The sequence below is a fragment of the Sphaerodactylus townsendi genome, linkage group LG06, assembly GCF_021028975.2.
Source record: "Sphaerodactylus townsendi isolate TG3544 linkage group LG06, MPM_Stown_v2.3, whole genome shotgun sequence".
NCBI lineage: Eukaryota > Metazoa > Chordata > Lepidosauria > Squamata > Sphaerodactylidae > Sphaerodactylus > Sphaerodactylus townsendi.
The window spans coordinates 114,034,316-114,048,242 of NC_059430.1; the positions used below are offsets into that span (position 1 = coordinate 114,034,316).

Sequence of the window (13,927 nt, forward strand, 5' to 3'; positions counted from 1 at the left end):
ATCAGATCAAAACACACTCTGTGTTAAGGCAGCTCTGTTTGCAGTCATCCCCACTGGCTCTTTTTGCTGTCTTGGTACATAATAAGCACACACAGAGCACTTTCCAATGAACGTTTCGATGTCATGACACATACCTGGCCAACACATTAACCCTTTTGCTCTAGCTTTGGTTCTCTGGATGCCCTGATGTGAGTCATGTAATGTCTCTTAGTCGCAGCAGACACAGCAATCCCCAGACGTGCTCCTAGGAAAGTGGCAGAGTTTAATAGAGAGAAGCCTGGAGACACATTGGCCATTTTGGCTACTTAATTTGGAGGTCTCCATCTTGGCTGGTAACCACACATGTGTCCACTCTCATCTCCTTGTCCAGAAAGCTTCACTAGTTGAATGCTGTTCGCTTAGAAATTCCTTTAACCACCACCAGTGGAAGATCTGTCATGAAACCAGGAACATCTCCAAAAGTGCACGTCTTTTGCAGACATTCGGGTAGCGGTTTTCACAGTCCTTTGCCTGTGGACTGATGCCATGGTCTTACTTATTCTCCTGCTGTTCCAGCTATTTTCCCCTCCTCACCTCCACGCTGAGCAGCAGTGTCATTGGCCACACGAGGGTTGACCTCCTTTCCTGTCTAGATGGACAAGATCTCTGCAGGTGAAGAGCTTGTCGACCCGTTAGGCACAGCTTGAGTCTCATTGCGGCCAAACAGTATGAACATTATCTCAGGAGTCCAGCGGCAGCTTGAAAACCTCACACGTTTATTTCCGCGTGACCTTTTGTGAGTCACTTCCTCTGATGCGTTCGAAGGACTTGTGAAAGCTGGAGCCAAAATAATTTTTTGTTCAGCCTTTAAGGACCTGCTGCAGCAAGATTTCGAGTCTAGTTGTACCTTAAAGGTCAGCAATATTTCTGAGGTAGAGGCTTTCAAGAGTCAAAGTTCCCTTTGTCAGATAGCCCTAAAATATTGGTCTTTAAGGAGTTACTGGCCTCAAATCTTGTTCTTCTGCTGCGGTTCAGAACAGTTTTCCAGCTGGAACATTGGGCTTGTCTTCAGTTTTGTCTTGGAGAGAGTAAAACAGGTGGAAAGGGGGCGGGACGACCCAATATGTGCAAAAGCCCTTTGCTACGGCTGATAAATGTGGCTGCCCTTCTGGACTTGTTCATCCAGCAGTGTTTGACAGACTGGATAAGGCTTTTCTTCTCCAGTCAGTCTGTTGGCTTTCAGGGGATGATGACACTCCATTTGTGCAGGTGTTTGGTGGTTAAAGTATTGGGGCCAGCAGCTCTCCAAGGCTCAGCTAAACTATGTGACCAGGGATACTGTTTCCGTAGCAGAGATAGTGACTCAGGGGAGGGGGACCTGCAGGTACAGGAAAGGTGTTTTCATTTGTTTCTCAATTTAATTTTAAGAAGTCTCTTGTCTTTCTCCATAGTTTGTATCTACTTGAATAAGAACGGGAGCACTGGTCCTCACCTGGACAAAAAGAAAATCCAGCAATTGCCTGATCATTTTGGGCCAGCTCGAGCCTCTGTGGTCCTCCAACAGGCGGTCCAGGCGTGCATCGATTGTGCTTACCACCAGAAAATTGTCTTCTCGTTCCTGAAGCAAGGCCACGGAGGCGAGATCATTTCAGGTACAGAGAGCCACAATGGTTGGTCTCCTTGTTCCGCTTAGTTCTCAGTTGTATGCTCCAGAAGGACATTTTGACAACTCATGGACATTTTGCATGTGGCAAGTGTGCGCAATGCGCATATTCTATGGATACGGACAATATTGAGATCCCAGGAACGAGGATCCGTTGGCAGTTGAGATCGATTTCGTTGTTGGATGTTACTTGAAAATATTACTTATATAGACTCAGTAAATATGTTACTGTGATTATATTTAATGAGCTATAAAAGATGATTAGTGATATAAGTTTATGAATATATAAATGTTATCTGAGAGGTTTGTTACAGCCAGAGTGCATCAGCTTGTGTAGTTTATCCCATATTATTGACTGCTGCACTCATTATTTGTATACAGTTGTCTTCTTGCCACTAGCTCAAAGAGTGGAACAGGAGAAGATTTGTAACATTATTAGTCTGCCAAAGCAGGGGGCAATATTTTTCTCAGTCTTAGCATCACATACAGCCAGCGCTTTTATTAATAAAATGTATGCCATATGATTTCTGAAAGACTAGAAATTTTGGTCACTTGCTCTTGTATCAGTTCTGTGGGAGCCAGTGGATCTTCTTCAGTCTTACAGAGCTTTGAGCTTTTATTTTGTTTTAGTATTTTATGATTACATTTGCCCTGTCCCTATTACTGTGCTCAAGGCAGCTTACGAAAATCAGATTTGCGCCAGTATGAAATAGACATTACTTCCCACTCAAGGAGACAATTGCCATTGCTTTAGTACAGGTCCAATATTCTCACTCTGACCAACCCTTGGTCACAGGCAAGCTGTTGCATTTTTGCATCAATGGAAGTTTCTGAGTTGCTTTTTAAGGGCAGCCCCGTGCAAAGCACGTTACAGCAGTCCAACTGCAAGGTAACGAAAACATAGGCCACCTGGGAACTCCTTTAAACTGCATCATGGGGCTTGATTCTGGTTGGCACCACTGCAGCACAGGGGAGAAGGGGAATGTGCCTCCCCACACACAAACAATGATGAGGGCGTGTTATTTGCTCACATGCCCCCAGCTCCATTTTGGTTCATAAAAATGGCATGGGGGAAGGTATGATCCATTCCTTTCCCCTGCGCTATGGTAGTCCCAACCAGATCTGGGATCCTGTAGTGCAATTTAAAGAAGCCTGGCCTTCAGAACTATGAGAAGAAGAGTTTAGATTTATAACCCACCTTTCTCTCTTGTAAGGACTTTCCCTACAACAGACACCTTGTGAGGTAGGTGGGGCTGAGAGTATTCTGAACAAACTGTGACAATCCAAGGTCAACCAGCAGGGATGTAGGAGTGGGGAAACAAAACAGATAAGAGGCCACCACTCATTTGAAGGAGTGAAGAATCAAAGCCAGCTGTCCAGATTAGAGCCAACTGCTCTTCACTACTATACCACTCTGGGTCTCAATTTCCCTGGAGTAATTGAAAACTTACTCATGGCTAAGTGTCATTGGTTACTCCTAATAAAAGGTGTTACAGGGATTGTCTTGGCTTGCTGGATTTCATATTTGGACCAACATATCTATAAATATTCCAAGTCAGAAAAGAACTTCTGGGGGCAGGGGGTTGGAGGTGGCGGCACCTGATTCATATTACAGCCCTGTATTGTGTTGAGGAGTGCCTTTATGAACTTCATCTGCATCCCCAATGGCAAGAGTGCACCATGTGAGCCATGAGTTCCAGTCTGTCACGGGTGAGCTTGTAAGACATTTGGCTTTGTTCTTTCCCCCTCCAGCTGTGTTCGATCACGAGCAGCACACCCTGAACTTGCCAGCCGTCAACAGCATCACGTACGTCCTCCGCTTCCTTGAGAAACTGTGCCACAACCTCCGCAGCGACAACCTCTTTGGCAACCAGCCGTTCACTCAGCATCACGCACAGCACTGTCGCGAGTACGAGCACGACAGGTACCTACCAGGTAGGAGCTGGGGCTGAGAAGAATTGTGACGGTCGTTGCCCCGGATGGGAGGACACTCCCACCAAGCACAGTTCAAAGCTACCAGAGAAGGACAGGAGGACAGATTCCCCACCCCAAGTGTCGTTGAAAAGTAATACTTGCCGCCTTCCGCTTGCAGGCTTCACTTATGCAACACTCCTGAACTTCAGAGGGTTAGCAGTTTTAGTCTTTTTTTAAGCAAAGTAACAGAATGTTTTTATGGTATCATGAAACTGACACATTACTTGGGGGTTGAATTTTTGTGAGCCAGAACCCATCATTACTACGTGAATGAAGCTGCCGCTGGTAGTGAAGGGGGGTTCTCTGTCTATATGTGTCTATTCACAAACACAGAGAGGATGGGAGAAGGTTTATTTACAGAATTTTCCCTGCCTCTCTGCTTAAAAAATGGCTTGTAGGTCTGTGAATTGGATCCAGCCATTTTTCTTCATTCAGCATCACCCATTTCCCTTCCGTGCTAAAGACCCACAAGTCACTTAGCTTTTATGCACATAGGTCTCATGATTCTCAGCTTAGTCTTTCTTGAGTCACTGTCTTCCTCCCTCGCCAACAGGAAGGCTGATCAGATCCAGCCTAGTAAGATGCAACAATCTGAAAGCTGCAAAAAAGAAAATAAGGAAGTAGCAGCGAACCCTCAGATAAAACAAGCGTTATGATCCCAGTTCACTTACAAAAGCATTCCAACCAGTAATTAACCAAGTCAGACCAGAAACCACCAGAAACCAGTCTTAAGATGCAAGCAAGTTCCATTAACTGCTCACAACATAAATGGTCACAAAGTCCTTCCAACAAAAGTAAACAGCTCAGTTAGAGTTGGCATGGACTATTCTCAACCTGGGATGAATTGCTAGAGCTATTTTTTAAATTACATTTATATCCTGACCTCCCTGACCACAGCCTGGTTCAGAGGAATAATCCGTGTAAAGCACAACAAATAGTTTCACACGTGTTGAAGATTTCCTTTGTTAACCAGGCTGTGTATCCCGGGCTGGTAAATACCTCAGATTGTTTGCCACGTATTTCTTACGGAAAGCAGCCTTGCGAAAAATATAGCAGCATCCCTACAACAACATTAGAAATCCTCCTTTGAATGGCAGGGCGGTAGTGCTGTTCACTAGGTGTCAAATGGCATCATAGAAGAAGAAGAAGAGTTTGGATTGATATCCCCCTTCCTGGGGGAGGAGGGCTGTGCTGTGAATCATCTACACTTCTGTTCCTTCTTCAAACAAGGCTGTAGGTGAAAAAAATGACTACCCCAAAGAATCAGAAAAATTGAGCAGAGCTGAATTTCACAGGAAATTGCCTAAGCAGGGCTTGTTCTCTCTTCCCCTAGATAGAAGCTTTTCGTTAGACGGCTCTCTGCAGGGACCAGGCCGGGGTACAAAGAGATATTCCCAAGATTCCCCTCCATACAGTTCTCCTCTCTCCCCCAAGTTGCCAAAGAATGACCATCACCCTTTGGAAGGTGAGCACAGCGTTTGGTCCCAAGCTTGGCTATTGAGGATGCCTGTTTCAGCAAGCCGAGGCCCGTAGAACCGCCCTTAGGGAGACACATTTGCAGGATTTGAGTCCAGTATTCTGCCTCCAGCCTGGCTGTTCATTGCTTAAGTCTTTGCCAGATAGCAGCTTCCTTAGGTTGCTGGAATAAGGGATGCAATTACACCCAGAGCAGCATGGGTTTCCATCAGCCATGCCCACCAGTGAAAGCAGAAACAGTCTCACATCTGTGGACCGAAGCAATTGCTTCTGGTCCTTGGAATAAGTGGTGGGGAGGAGGTTTCCATAACTCATTGGCAGAGCATCTGTCTTGCTTGCTGAAGATGCCCAGTTCAGTCCCTGGAAGCCCCAGTTAAAGGAATGGGAAAGTAGATGATGTGGAGAGAAAAACAAAAAAATGCCGGAGAGCTGCTGCCAGTCAAAATACAAAGGAACGACCATGACAGACCAATGGTCTGACTCCTGATAGAGCAGCTCTGTGTCTTCAAGAGTGATCTGTACGGCTTTTGCAGGAGTCAAACCAATGGGGGGGAACTCTTCCTTTTTACCCCTTCCAACAAATAACTGTGTGTCTTAAAGTGTAAAAATGTCCTTCCCTTTGCTATACACAGCATAAGGCAGGGGTGTCCAACTCTGGCCCTTCAAATTGGCCATGCCAGCAGGGGCTGATGGGAATTGTAGTCCATGAACATCTGAGGCGCCAGAGTTGGACACCCCTGATATAAAGTTATTTCACAATATCAAGGGAAGTAGGATAGTCCTCCATGTCTCTTCTGCTGCCCTGATTTATTCCCCTCATGCTGACATAATCTTCCAATGCAATGTAAACCTGCCTGATCTTTAAGGTCTGCAGTGGAGGCCCTTCTTCTCTGCCTCCCCTTCCCCCATTTAGACCAAGTAGGTGGTACAGGAAAGAAGGGAGCTTTTTCAGTGGTGATTGTAGAATATCCTCCTCACAACGTCTGGTAAAACACTTGCCTTATTCTCATTTTTTTATTGTATTGCCAAGTGAAAACCTTTTAAAAATGCTCCACAGTTTTTATGCATTGGTTTTAGATTCCCTGGTTTTTACCAGATGCGCTGCTCCCTTGGTCTTTTTGGGGGGACGGTGGGGTCTGTTGTTTTATTTGTTGTTTCACCTGGTTTTCATTCTGGTTTTCTGATATGCCGCTTTGTGGGCCGCAGCAGCCGAGAAGATTTCTAAATGAATTCCTGCCAGCCAGCCGAGTGATGGTGTATCATGCCAGAGAAATACAAACTCATCATGGGAGAGCTGCTACGGCATGGATAATTTCTGGACCAGCTCTTTCTCTTTCATGAAGAAAGAGGACCTGAATTAATAGCATCGGGCAGATAGTAACATCAATTAAAGCAGCAGTCTGGGGAATCCATTCTTTGCTAACTGCATGTCCAAGAGTCCACGTGGTATAGCGCTAAGGGTGTCCGACTAGGATCTGGGTGACCCCAGGTTCAAATCTCCATTCCGCCACACACACACACACCCAGCCTAGCCTTCCTCCCATGATTGTTGTGAGGATAAAATAGAGGAGAGGAGAATGACATCAGCTCATAGGTGAGAAAGGGGGGTACAAACGAAACACCTTGGTAAAGAAATGCCTGTTGGTGGCTTCCTTGTTTGCCTCACGGAAGTGAAAGGCAGATTCCAGCTGTTCCTTCTCTCCATCGCGGCATATCAAAGCATGGCTTGGTTGGCCATCAAAAAGGATCTCTCTCAACCTTTCCCAGTAGGCTTGCTGAACTCAGCCGAGTGTGTGGTTTGAGACTTCCACTTCAACTTTTATCCCTGCTCCCCAGACAAAGTAGCCCTGCACCTCTATGGACAGCCTAATTGGATATGTCTGGAACTGGTCAAATGGACAGTAAATGCAAATTGCTTGGAGTTTTGGAACTGATAAATGCATCTCTATTGGGGAAGGGGTGGGTAATTCCAAAAGAACTGATGCTTGGTTTATGTAATCGGAAACATATAACCAAACTGATGCCCCTCTCCTCCAAGAGAGACTCGAATTGGCTTGCCAAAATACTTGCAGTTCAGATGAGGATTGGTAACACAGAACTGATCATTTCTGTGGCGTGCTAGCAATGACACCCTCTATCTCCCCTTCAACTGTCGCTACTGTTAAAAAAGCAACTACTTGAGGGTTTACAGGTGGAACTGAGTCTGCCCTTACTGGCCACTCTGTAAGAGGAAAGTTTGGTTGGGTTTCCCTCTCCTGACTTTTTGTCCAGACAAAAGCACACCAAGTTGCTTCTTGGCTGATGACTCCAGAGACTTTGGGGTCGTTCTGGGCAGCCAGCGGGAAGTCGTTGTTCTCTTCCTCCTGCCCTCATCAGTTGCTTACATGTTTTGCAGGAGAAACGTTTATTCTAGGTGATGGGTTGCCGGGTGCCTTGGAGCCTCGCCTGGACCCCTTGGACTCTGCCTTGAATGCCGTCAACGCGCCCAGTCCCAGCAGGACGTCAAGGGACTATCGGCTGCAGGGATACAGGCACCTGCACCAGCCTTCCAGTCTCACGCAGTGCGGCTCCTCCGCTTTGCACAGGCTGAGTGCTGGGGGTAAGAGAGCAGAAACTGTGTGTGTGTGTGGGGGGGGGGGTATTTTTAAACTCCAGACCTGTGTTGCTGACATTGGCACAGATCCCTGAAAATGTTTGCACACCCCCTCGAAACAATTCCTGGCCACCATTTTGTGATTGTTCCAATCTTTAAAATATTCTCTGTGGATTCGATGCTATGGTGCTTCAAAGCCTTGTGCTGCGATTCTCACAGGTTGTGTACTTGAGGTTTCGGAGATTTGACCCACTCCCAAAATTTAAAAAAATGAAAAGAGGCAAGGCAACGGAGTGAGCTCAGAAAATAGCTCTGAGGACGAAGTCCAAGGATTGCCGAGCAGAGTGGGAAACGTTTTAAAGAGATCTACACAGCCAGTGAAAACATTTTCACAAAAGAATCACTAAAGGAGAGGATTCATTTAAAACATTTTCAAGCTGAAAATAAAATATTGGGGAGGGGACATGTGGAATGCCACGAAGGAAACGTTTTATTTCCTGCCTCAAAACGTTTTATCTTGCTTGTAAAGAAAGGACATTATTGAGAGATCTGTGCCTGTGAGAAATTTGTGGCACACTCTCATGTGTGAATTGCTTCAGCCTGAGCCCACTGGAGTAAATCTCCACAGGATGACACTATGCTTCACTATGGCCACAGTCTGGCTGGTAGTTATAAAATCAATGGTGATTATTTGGGGTCGGGAGGAAGCTATCTGGAAATGTAGCTCTGAGGTTCCCCAGCTCCTTGATCCAAGTCTTCTTTATTGTTTCCCTTCTAGGCTCAGACAGATACCTTGGATCCCGAGATACCTCACGTCTGGGCACCCGGGACCCCTCTGCCTGGACAGTGGAAGACGTCATGCAGTTTGTGAGAGAAGCTGACCCTCAGCTTGGGCCGCACGCCGACCTGTTCCGAAAACATGTAAATATGATCAGTTACTGGACGAGGGTTTTTTAATCTCTGAAAGAAAGTTTCCTGAGACTTTATGGTTCAGAAGAGATGCTAGAAGATCTCCAAGAGGATAGAAGCAGCGATTTAGTATTCCACATAGCTCCTCGTCCTTATGATCAAGGAAAGTAGCAGTATGCAAAGCAAGCAAAAATGCTCCATACTAGAAGCTGCCTTTTACTGAGTTAGTCTATTAGTCCGTCAAGCTTTGTATTGTCTACTCTGGCTGGCAGCAGCTCTGCAGACTCTCAGAGCAAAAGGTTTTCATATAATCTACTGGAGATGCTAGGAATTGAGTGCAGGATATTAGAATATAATCAGAGCCCAGCTGGATCCGGCCAACAGCCCCTGTAGTCCAACATCGTGTTTCACATAGTGGCCAATCGGTTTCCCTAGAGCATAGGTGTCAAACTTGCGGCCCTCCAGATGTTATGGACTACAGTTCCCATCATCCCCAGCCAGGATCATGCTGGCAGGGGATGATGGGAGCTGTAGTCCATAACATCTGGAGGGCCGCAAGTTTGACACCTATGCCCTAGAGGGTTAACATACAGAGTATAGAGACACCCCTCCCATGTTACCTTGTGGTAGTCAGAGGTTAACTTTCCTTTAATCGTTATGGCTTGCAGCCATTGTCGGCCCTCCGTCTGACTAATCCCCTTTTACAGCCACCTTTAGTAGCGGCCTTTGCCGCATCCACAGCTGAATTACTTCCTTGAGTAAAGAGCAAGTTTCTTTTGTCCATCTAGAGTCTAATGCCCATGAACTTCATTCATCTCCCCAAGTAGAATGGAAGGGGAGGGGGGAGGTTCCATGTGTTTTATGTATATTGGGTTGTTTTCAACTTATGGCAAACCTATAAATTAGCGGCCTCTAAAATGTCAGATCATGGGTAGCCTTTCTCCGGTGTTGCTAACCAAATGCTGTGGCTTCCTTTATTGAATCAATCCGTCTCACAATAGGTCTTCCTCTGTCTCTACCGCATGCATAATCTTCAAAATGTCTGCCACCCCTCTGTTAGTCATGTTGTTTTTGCTAAGCTGAAAGGCCCCAAATTCATCAGCCTTCCCTTAGAGAACCACCTGCGTGAGAAGCATGTGCGGTTCATCATGTGGGCCACAGTTTTCTACTATGGGAGAGGGCCGGGGAGGGGTGGTGGTGGTTGTGGTATATATTTTATTTTCAGCCAGACTGGCTGGAAAAGTGAATAATCTGAGCCAGTGGGGAAAGCTCTGCACCACAACTAGAGCTTGAACTTGATGGTTTTTCTTAACAGCCTTTGAGGCTCTGGCACTTTTAAAATTAGTACCCATTAACAGTGGCACAAAGAAAGACGTTTGCTTGTCGTGTCACAGTTGAAGGAGGAGGAGGAGGAAGAAGAGTTGGATTTATATCCCCACTTTCTCTCCTCTAAGGAGACTCAAAGGAACTTACAAATTCCTTTCCCTTCCCCCCTCATAACAAACACCCTGTGAGGTAAGTGGGGCTGAGAGAGCTCAGACGAACTGTGATTAGCCCAAGGTCACCCAGCTGGCATGTGCTGGAGTGCACAAGCTAATCTAGTTCCCCAGATATGCCTCCACAGCTGAAGGGGCAGAGCGGGGAATCAAATCCAGTTCTCCAGATTAGAGTGCACCTGCTCTTAATCACTACACCACAGTGCCATAGCAGTCTGAAAAGCAGCACCCAGCCAAGTTCCTTTTTCAAAATAGTAATTTTTAAGGGTATTACATAAAAATACTTTTTAAAAAAAGTTTCCATGTGTGTTATATATAGTCCTTTGTAATGTTGTGTTAGAAGAGATTGTTTCAGATACCAGGGACCACCAAAAAAATAAAATTAAGTGGGTTCTAGATCAAATCAGTGGGTTCTAGAAGCTAAAACGACTAAACTGAAGCTGTTATACTTTGGTCACATAATGAGAAGACAAGGGGGTCACTGGAAAAGACCATACTACTGGGAAGGGTTGAAGGCAGCAGGAAAAGAGGAAGACCCAACATGCTGTGGATTGACTCTGTAAAGAAGCCACGGCCCCCAGTTTGCGAGGCCTGAGCAAGGCTGCTAACGACTGGGAATTTTGGAGGATCTTGACTCACAGGATCTCCACGAGTCAGGAGCCACTCGATGGCACTTAACACACACACTACATACACAGCACCCTGCAGCCAAGCTTCTTTACTGGAAGTGAGAGGAAAGAAACTGTGTCCACAAACTTATAATCTGAAAGAGAAAGAAAGGTCTTTCAACTAGAGAAAGGAGGAGGGGTAGAAATGAGATATAAAGGGCCATCAAGAGAAGGGGTCCATTTTTAGAAGGTGGTTAACCCATGTGCCTGGCCAAACAGCAGATATGGAGAGGCAAGAGAAGTGGAAACCAGCAGCAGCTATAGAAAATAACCACCTTTGTCGAAGGTTTTCACAGCCGGAATCACTGGGGTGCTGTGTGGTTTCCTGGCTGTATGGCCATGTTCTAGCTGCATTCTCTCCTGACGTTTCGCCTGCATCTGTGGCTGGCATCTTCAGAGGATCTGGCATCTTCAGAGTCTGGTATCTTCAGAGGATCCTCTGAAGATGCCAGCCCCCGATGCAGGCAAAACGTCAGGGGAGAATGCTGCTAGAACACAGCCATACAGCCTGGAAACCACAAAGCACCTCAATAACCACCTTGTTCAAGAGTTGAGCAGGGCTAGGAAGAGAGGGGGAGAAGCGTGCTCTGACCCCGTTTAGATATACGGGGTCCTGCTCTAATCTGCTTCTTTCTGCTCCGTGCCAGGAGATCGACGGCAAAGCCCTGCTCCTGCTGCGCAGTGACATGATGATGAAGTACATGGGCCTGAAACTGGGACCGGCTCTGAAGCTCACCTACCACATCGACAAGCTAAAGCAGGGCAAGTTCTGAGCGAGAGAGGCCGTCTGGCCCACACTCTCTCCTCCCCTTTGCAGGCACGCCTGCGTTCCTCAGCCACCAGATCTCGGGGCTAGGAGGACTCCTTCCGCGCTTCCTTTGTGGCTGAGAAGAGGAAAGCGCCCTGAAGAGCCCTGCCAAAGGGATAGAGGCTTCCTCTGCTGTCTCCCGATGGCACCCGGGACTCGCAGCTCACCTGTCTGCCACAAAGATGCTTCCTGTCGTGCGGACGGGACTCCGGCTGATCTGACCAGAGCCAGGCTCATGTTGGTGCTGATGCTTTGACTTATCTGCCTCAGCAGATACACACTGTAGCTTGCCCTGTCTTTTCACCACCCTCTTTGATACGTCTTTGTCGCGCCAGGAGGAGAGCATGTTTCAAACTCAAAGCTGGCAGTACCAGGAGCTGCCTCCTCCCCTCGCCCCCCCCTTTTTTAACCTATTCGTGCCATATAGTCTGCAAGGAGTCAGCTTGGGCATAAAACGAACTGCTGCTGCTGCTAACCAGATTGTTTACTCCGTTGGGTACGTGGGCAGGGGGCGCAGAAGGCATTCCCCCTCTAGGAAAAGACCTCCCTTCAGATGGTGCTGGAACTTCTTTTCTGCCCTGAGGGCTCAAGCAGACAGTATTGCTGTTGTGAGGGCAGAAAGCATTAATATTTATGTAGAATAAGGAAGGGAAGCTAATTGGGCGTCCAGCAGGAGATCTGCATTTGTCACGGAGAACTACCCTTCCCTTTTGAAGCTCACCAAGTGAGCCAAGAGCAGTGGCAAAGGGAAAGAAACCCTTTGCTTCTCTTTACCTGGATGTCATTGGGTGGGGGGGGCACAATCGAGCAGACAGTCTTCTTTTCTGTGCACCTCCTCTTTCCCCTCACCCCCAGTCTGAAACGTCTTCATACTTGCTGTCAAAGTGGCAGCTTTTCCCCAGGAAATGAAATGGTTCTTACTCGACAACGGTACCAGCTCCTCCCATTAAATTTATCAGATCCTTGCTGAAAGTTATACCTTCTTGCCCATTCATGGGGGGAAGGCCACGAGGAAGGGTGAAGCAGGCAGTGAAGTGGAGGGACATGAATTGTTTTGTATGTGTGTGTTCTGGGGGTGGGGGGATGTTTAATGTATTTATTTTGATGGCACTTGAGCGGTGGACTGTCCTTGTCCTATTAGCAGAGAGTTTTTGCCACTAGTGAGCCAGAGTGGAAAGGAGCAGGTGAGCTCAAGCTTTGCTACTGGTTCCTTGGCAGCCTGTTCCTGGGCTGTCAGCAGAAGGGGCTCTGTTTCCAGACTCGGTCCTTGAGTCATCCCTCGGAAGGCCGCCACAGAGACCCTGCAGCCTTCAGATGTGGGAATGCTTACAAATCGTCTCCAAGGGTGAGGGCCGTGCTTTTCCTTCGGAGGCTGCCGGTGTCCAGCAGCCTGTCCTGTGGATGGTTCTTCGGTCTCCCCCGAGCCTCGGGTTCAAAAGGCTCTCTTGGTACTGACCCAGCAGCAATTGAAGACAACACAAGGGAGATTTGGGGGGTGGGGGTGGGGTAGGGGAGCCTCCACTGTGAAGCAATGAAGTTTCATTGGCAATAAGCCAGTCTGCAGGGAAGGAGTGAGAATTCACAAACTGCCTGAGCAACGCCACGGCCGGTTTGGGCCCTCTTTGAAGAGGGAGAGGAGGGTCACCTGCCCTTAGTCGGACTGCCTGGCTGCTGAACACCATTTTGGGTGTGCAGAGCTACCCACAGCTAGCAGGGAAGGCCCTGCCAATAAGTCTTTTTTCCTGCACTTATTCTGTTGATTTGTTTATAAATAAAGGAAAAAAAATAGAATGGGTGCTGGTGTTGTGTGGCTCTCTGGTGACTTGCGCTGAAGTCAGTGGTGTGTGCCCAGGGGAAGGGGGAATTCAGATGCCCAGGGGCGTATCTACAGAGAATGGCGCCCACCAGCAAGCTCTCAAACTGTACACCCCCTTCCAGCCTGGATGTTCTGCTCCTATTGATACACTCCTAGATCATATTAGTCTTTTTATCTCCGCATAATGTTTACTGTCCATCCAAACCCTGAAGATCTTTTACACAGTACTACTCAGAAGTATATCCTCCATCCAGAGGAAAAGGTGGGGGTGAGAGAAAAAGGGGGTTAAGAGAGAGCTTCGGTGGAGGGGAGTCTTGCCTGTGTTACTTCCAGGTGAGCTGCAGTCTGGAGGAGACTGGGACAGGGACAAGACCAGGGAAGGGCTCTTCCCAGCCATTTTAAAGTAACTACAGGCTTTTATTTTCTTGTGACGGAGGTGGGAGTGGCAGCCAGGGCACCCACAGATAACGTGCTCAGTGCAAGAGCCCTCCCTTGCGGCACCTTCGTTAAGCTCCTGCCCACACCCCACCCCTCAGACAGGCTCT

General features: G+C 47.4%; 1 protein-coding gene across 2 annotated transcripts in view; it reads left to right on the top strand.

Moving 5' to 3' along the window:
- The window catches only part of SCMH1 (Scm polycomb group protein homolog 1), a 57,882-nt gene extending 44,525 nt beyond the window's left edge, over positions 1-13,357 (top strand). The window contains exons 10-15 of one of the 2 annotated variants that reach the window (XM_048500723.1): positions 1,431-1,631; positions 3,395-3,577; positions 4,950-5,081; positions 7,488-7,691; positions 8,464-8,606; positions 11,406-13,357. In XM_048500723.1, the coding sequence (XP_048356680.1) occupies positions 1,431-1,631; positions 3,395-3,577; positions 4,950-5,081; positions 7,488-7,691; positions 8,464-8,606; positions 11,406-11,531 (989 nt within the window). In that variant the 3' untranslated portion in view covers positions 11,532-13,357. The remainder of the gene's footprint in view (positions 1-1,430; positions 1,632-3,394; positions 3,578-4,949; positions 5,082-7,487; positions 7,692-8,463; positions 8,607-11,405) is intronic. The other variant, XM_048500724.1, reaches the window with a different exon arrangement.
- Positions 13,358-13,927: the final 570 nt, after the last annotated feature.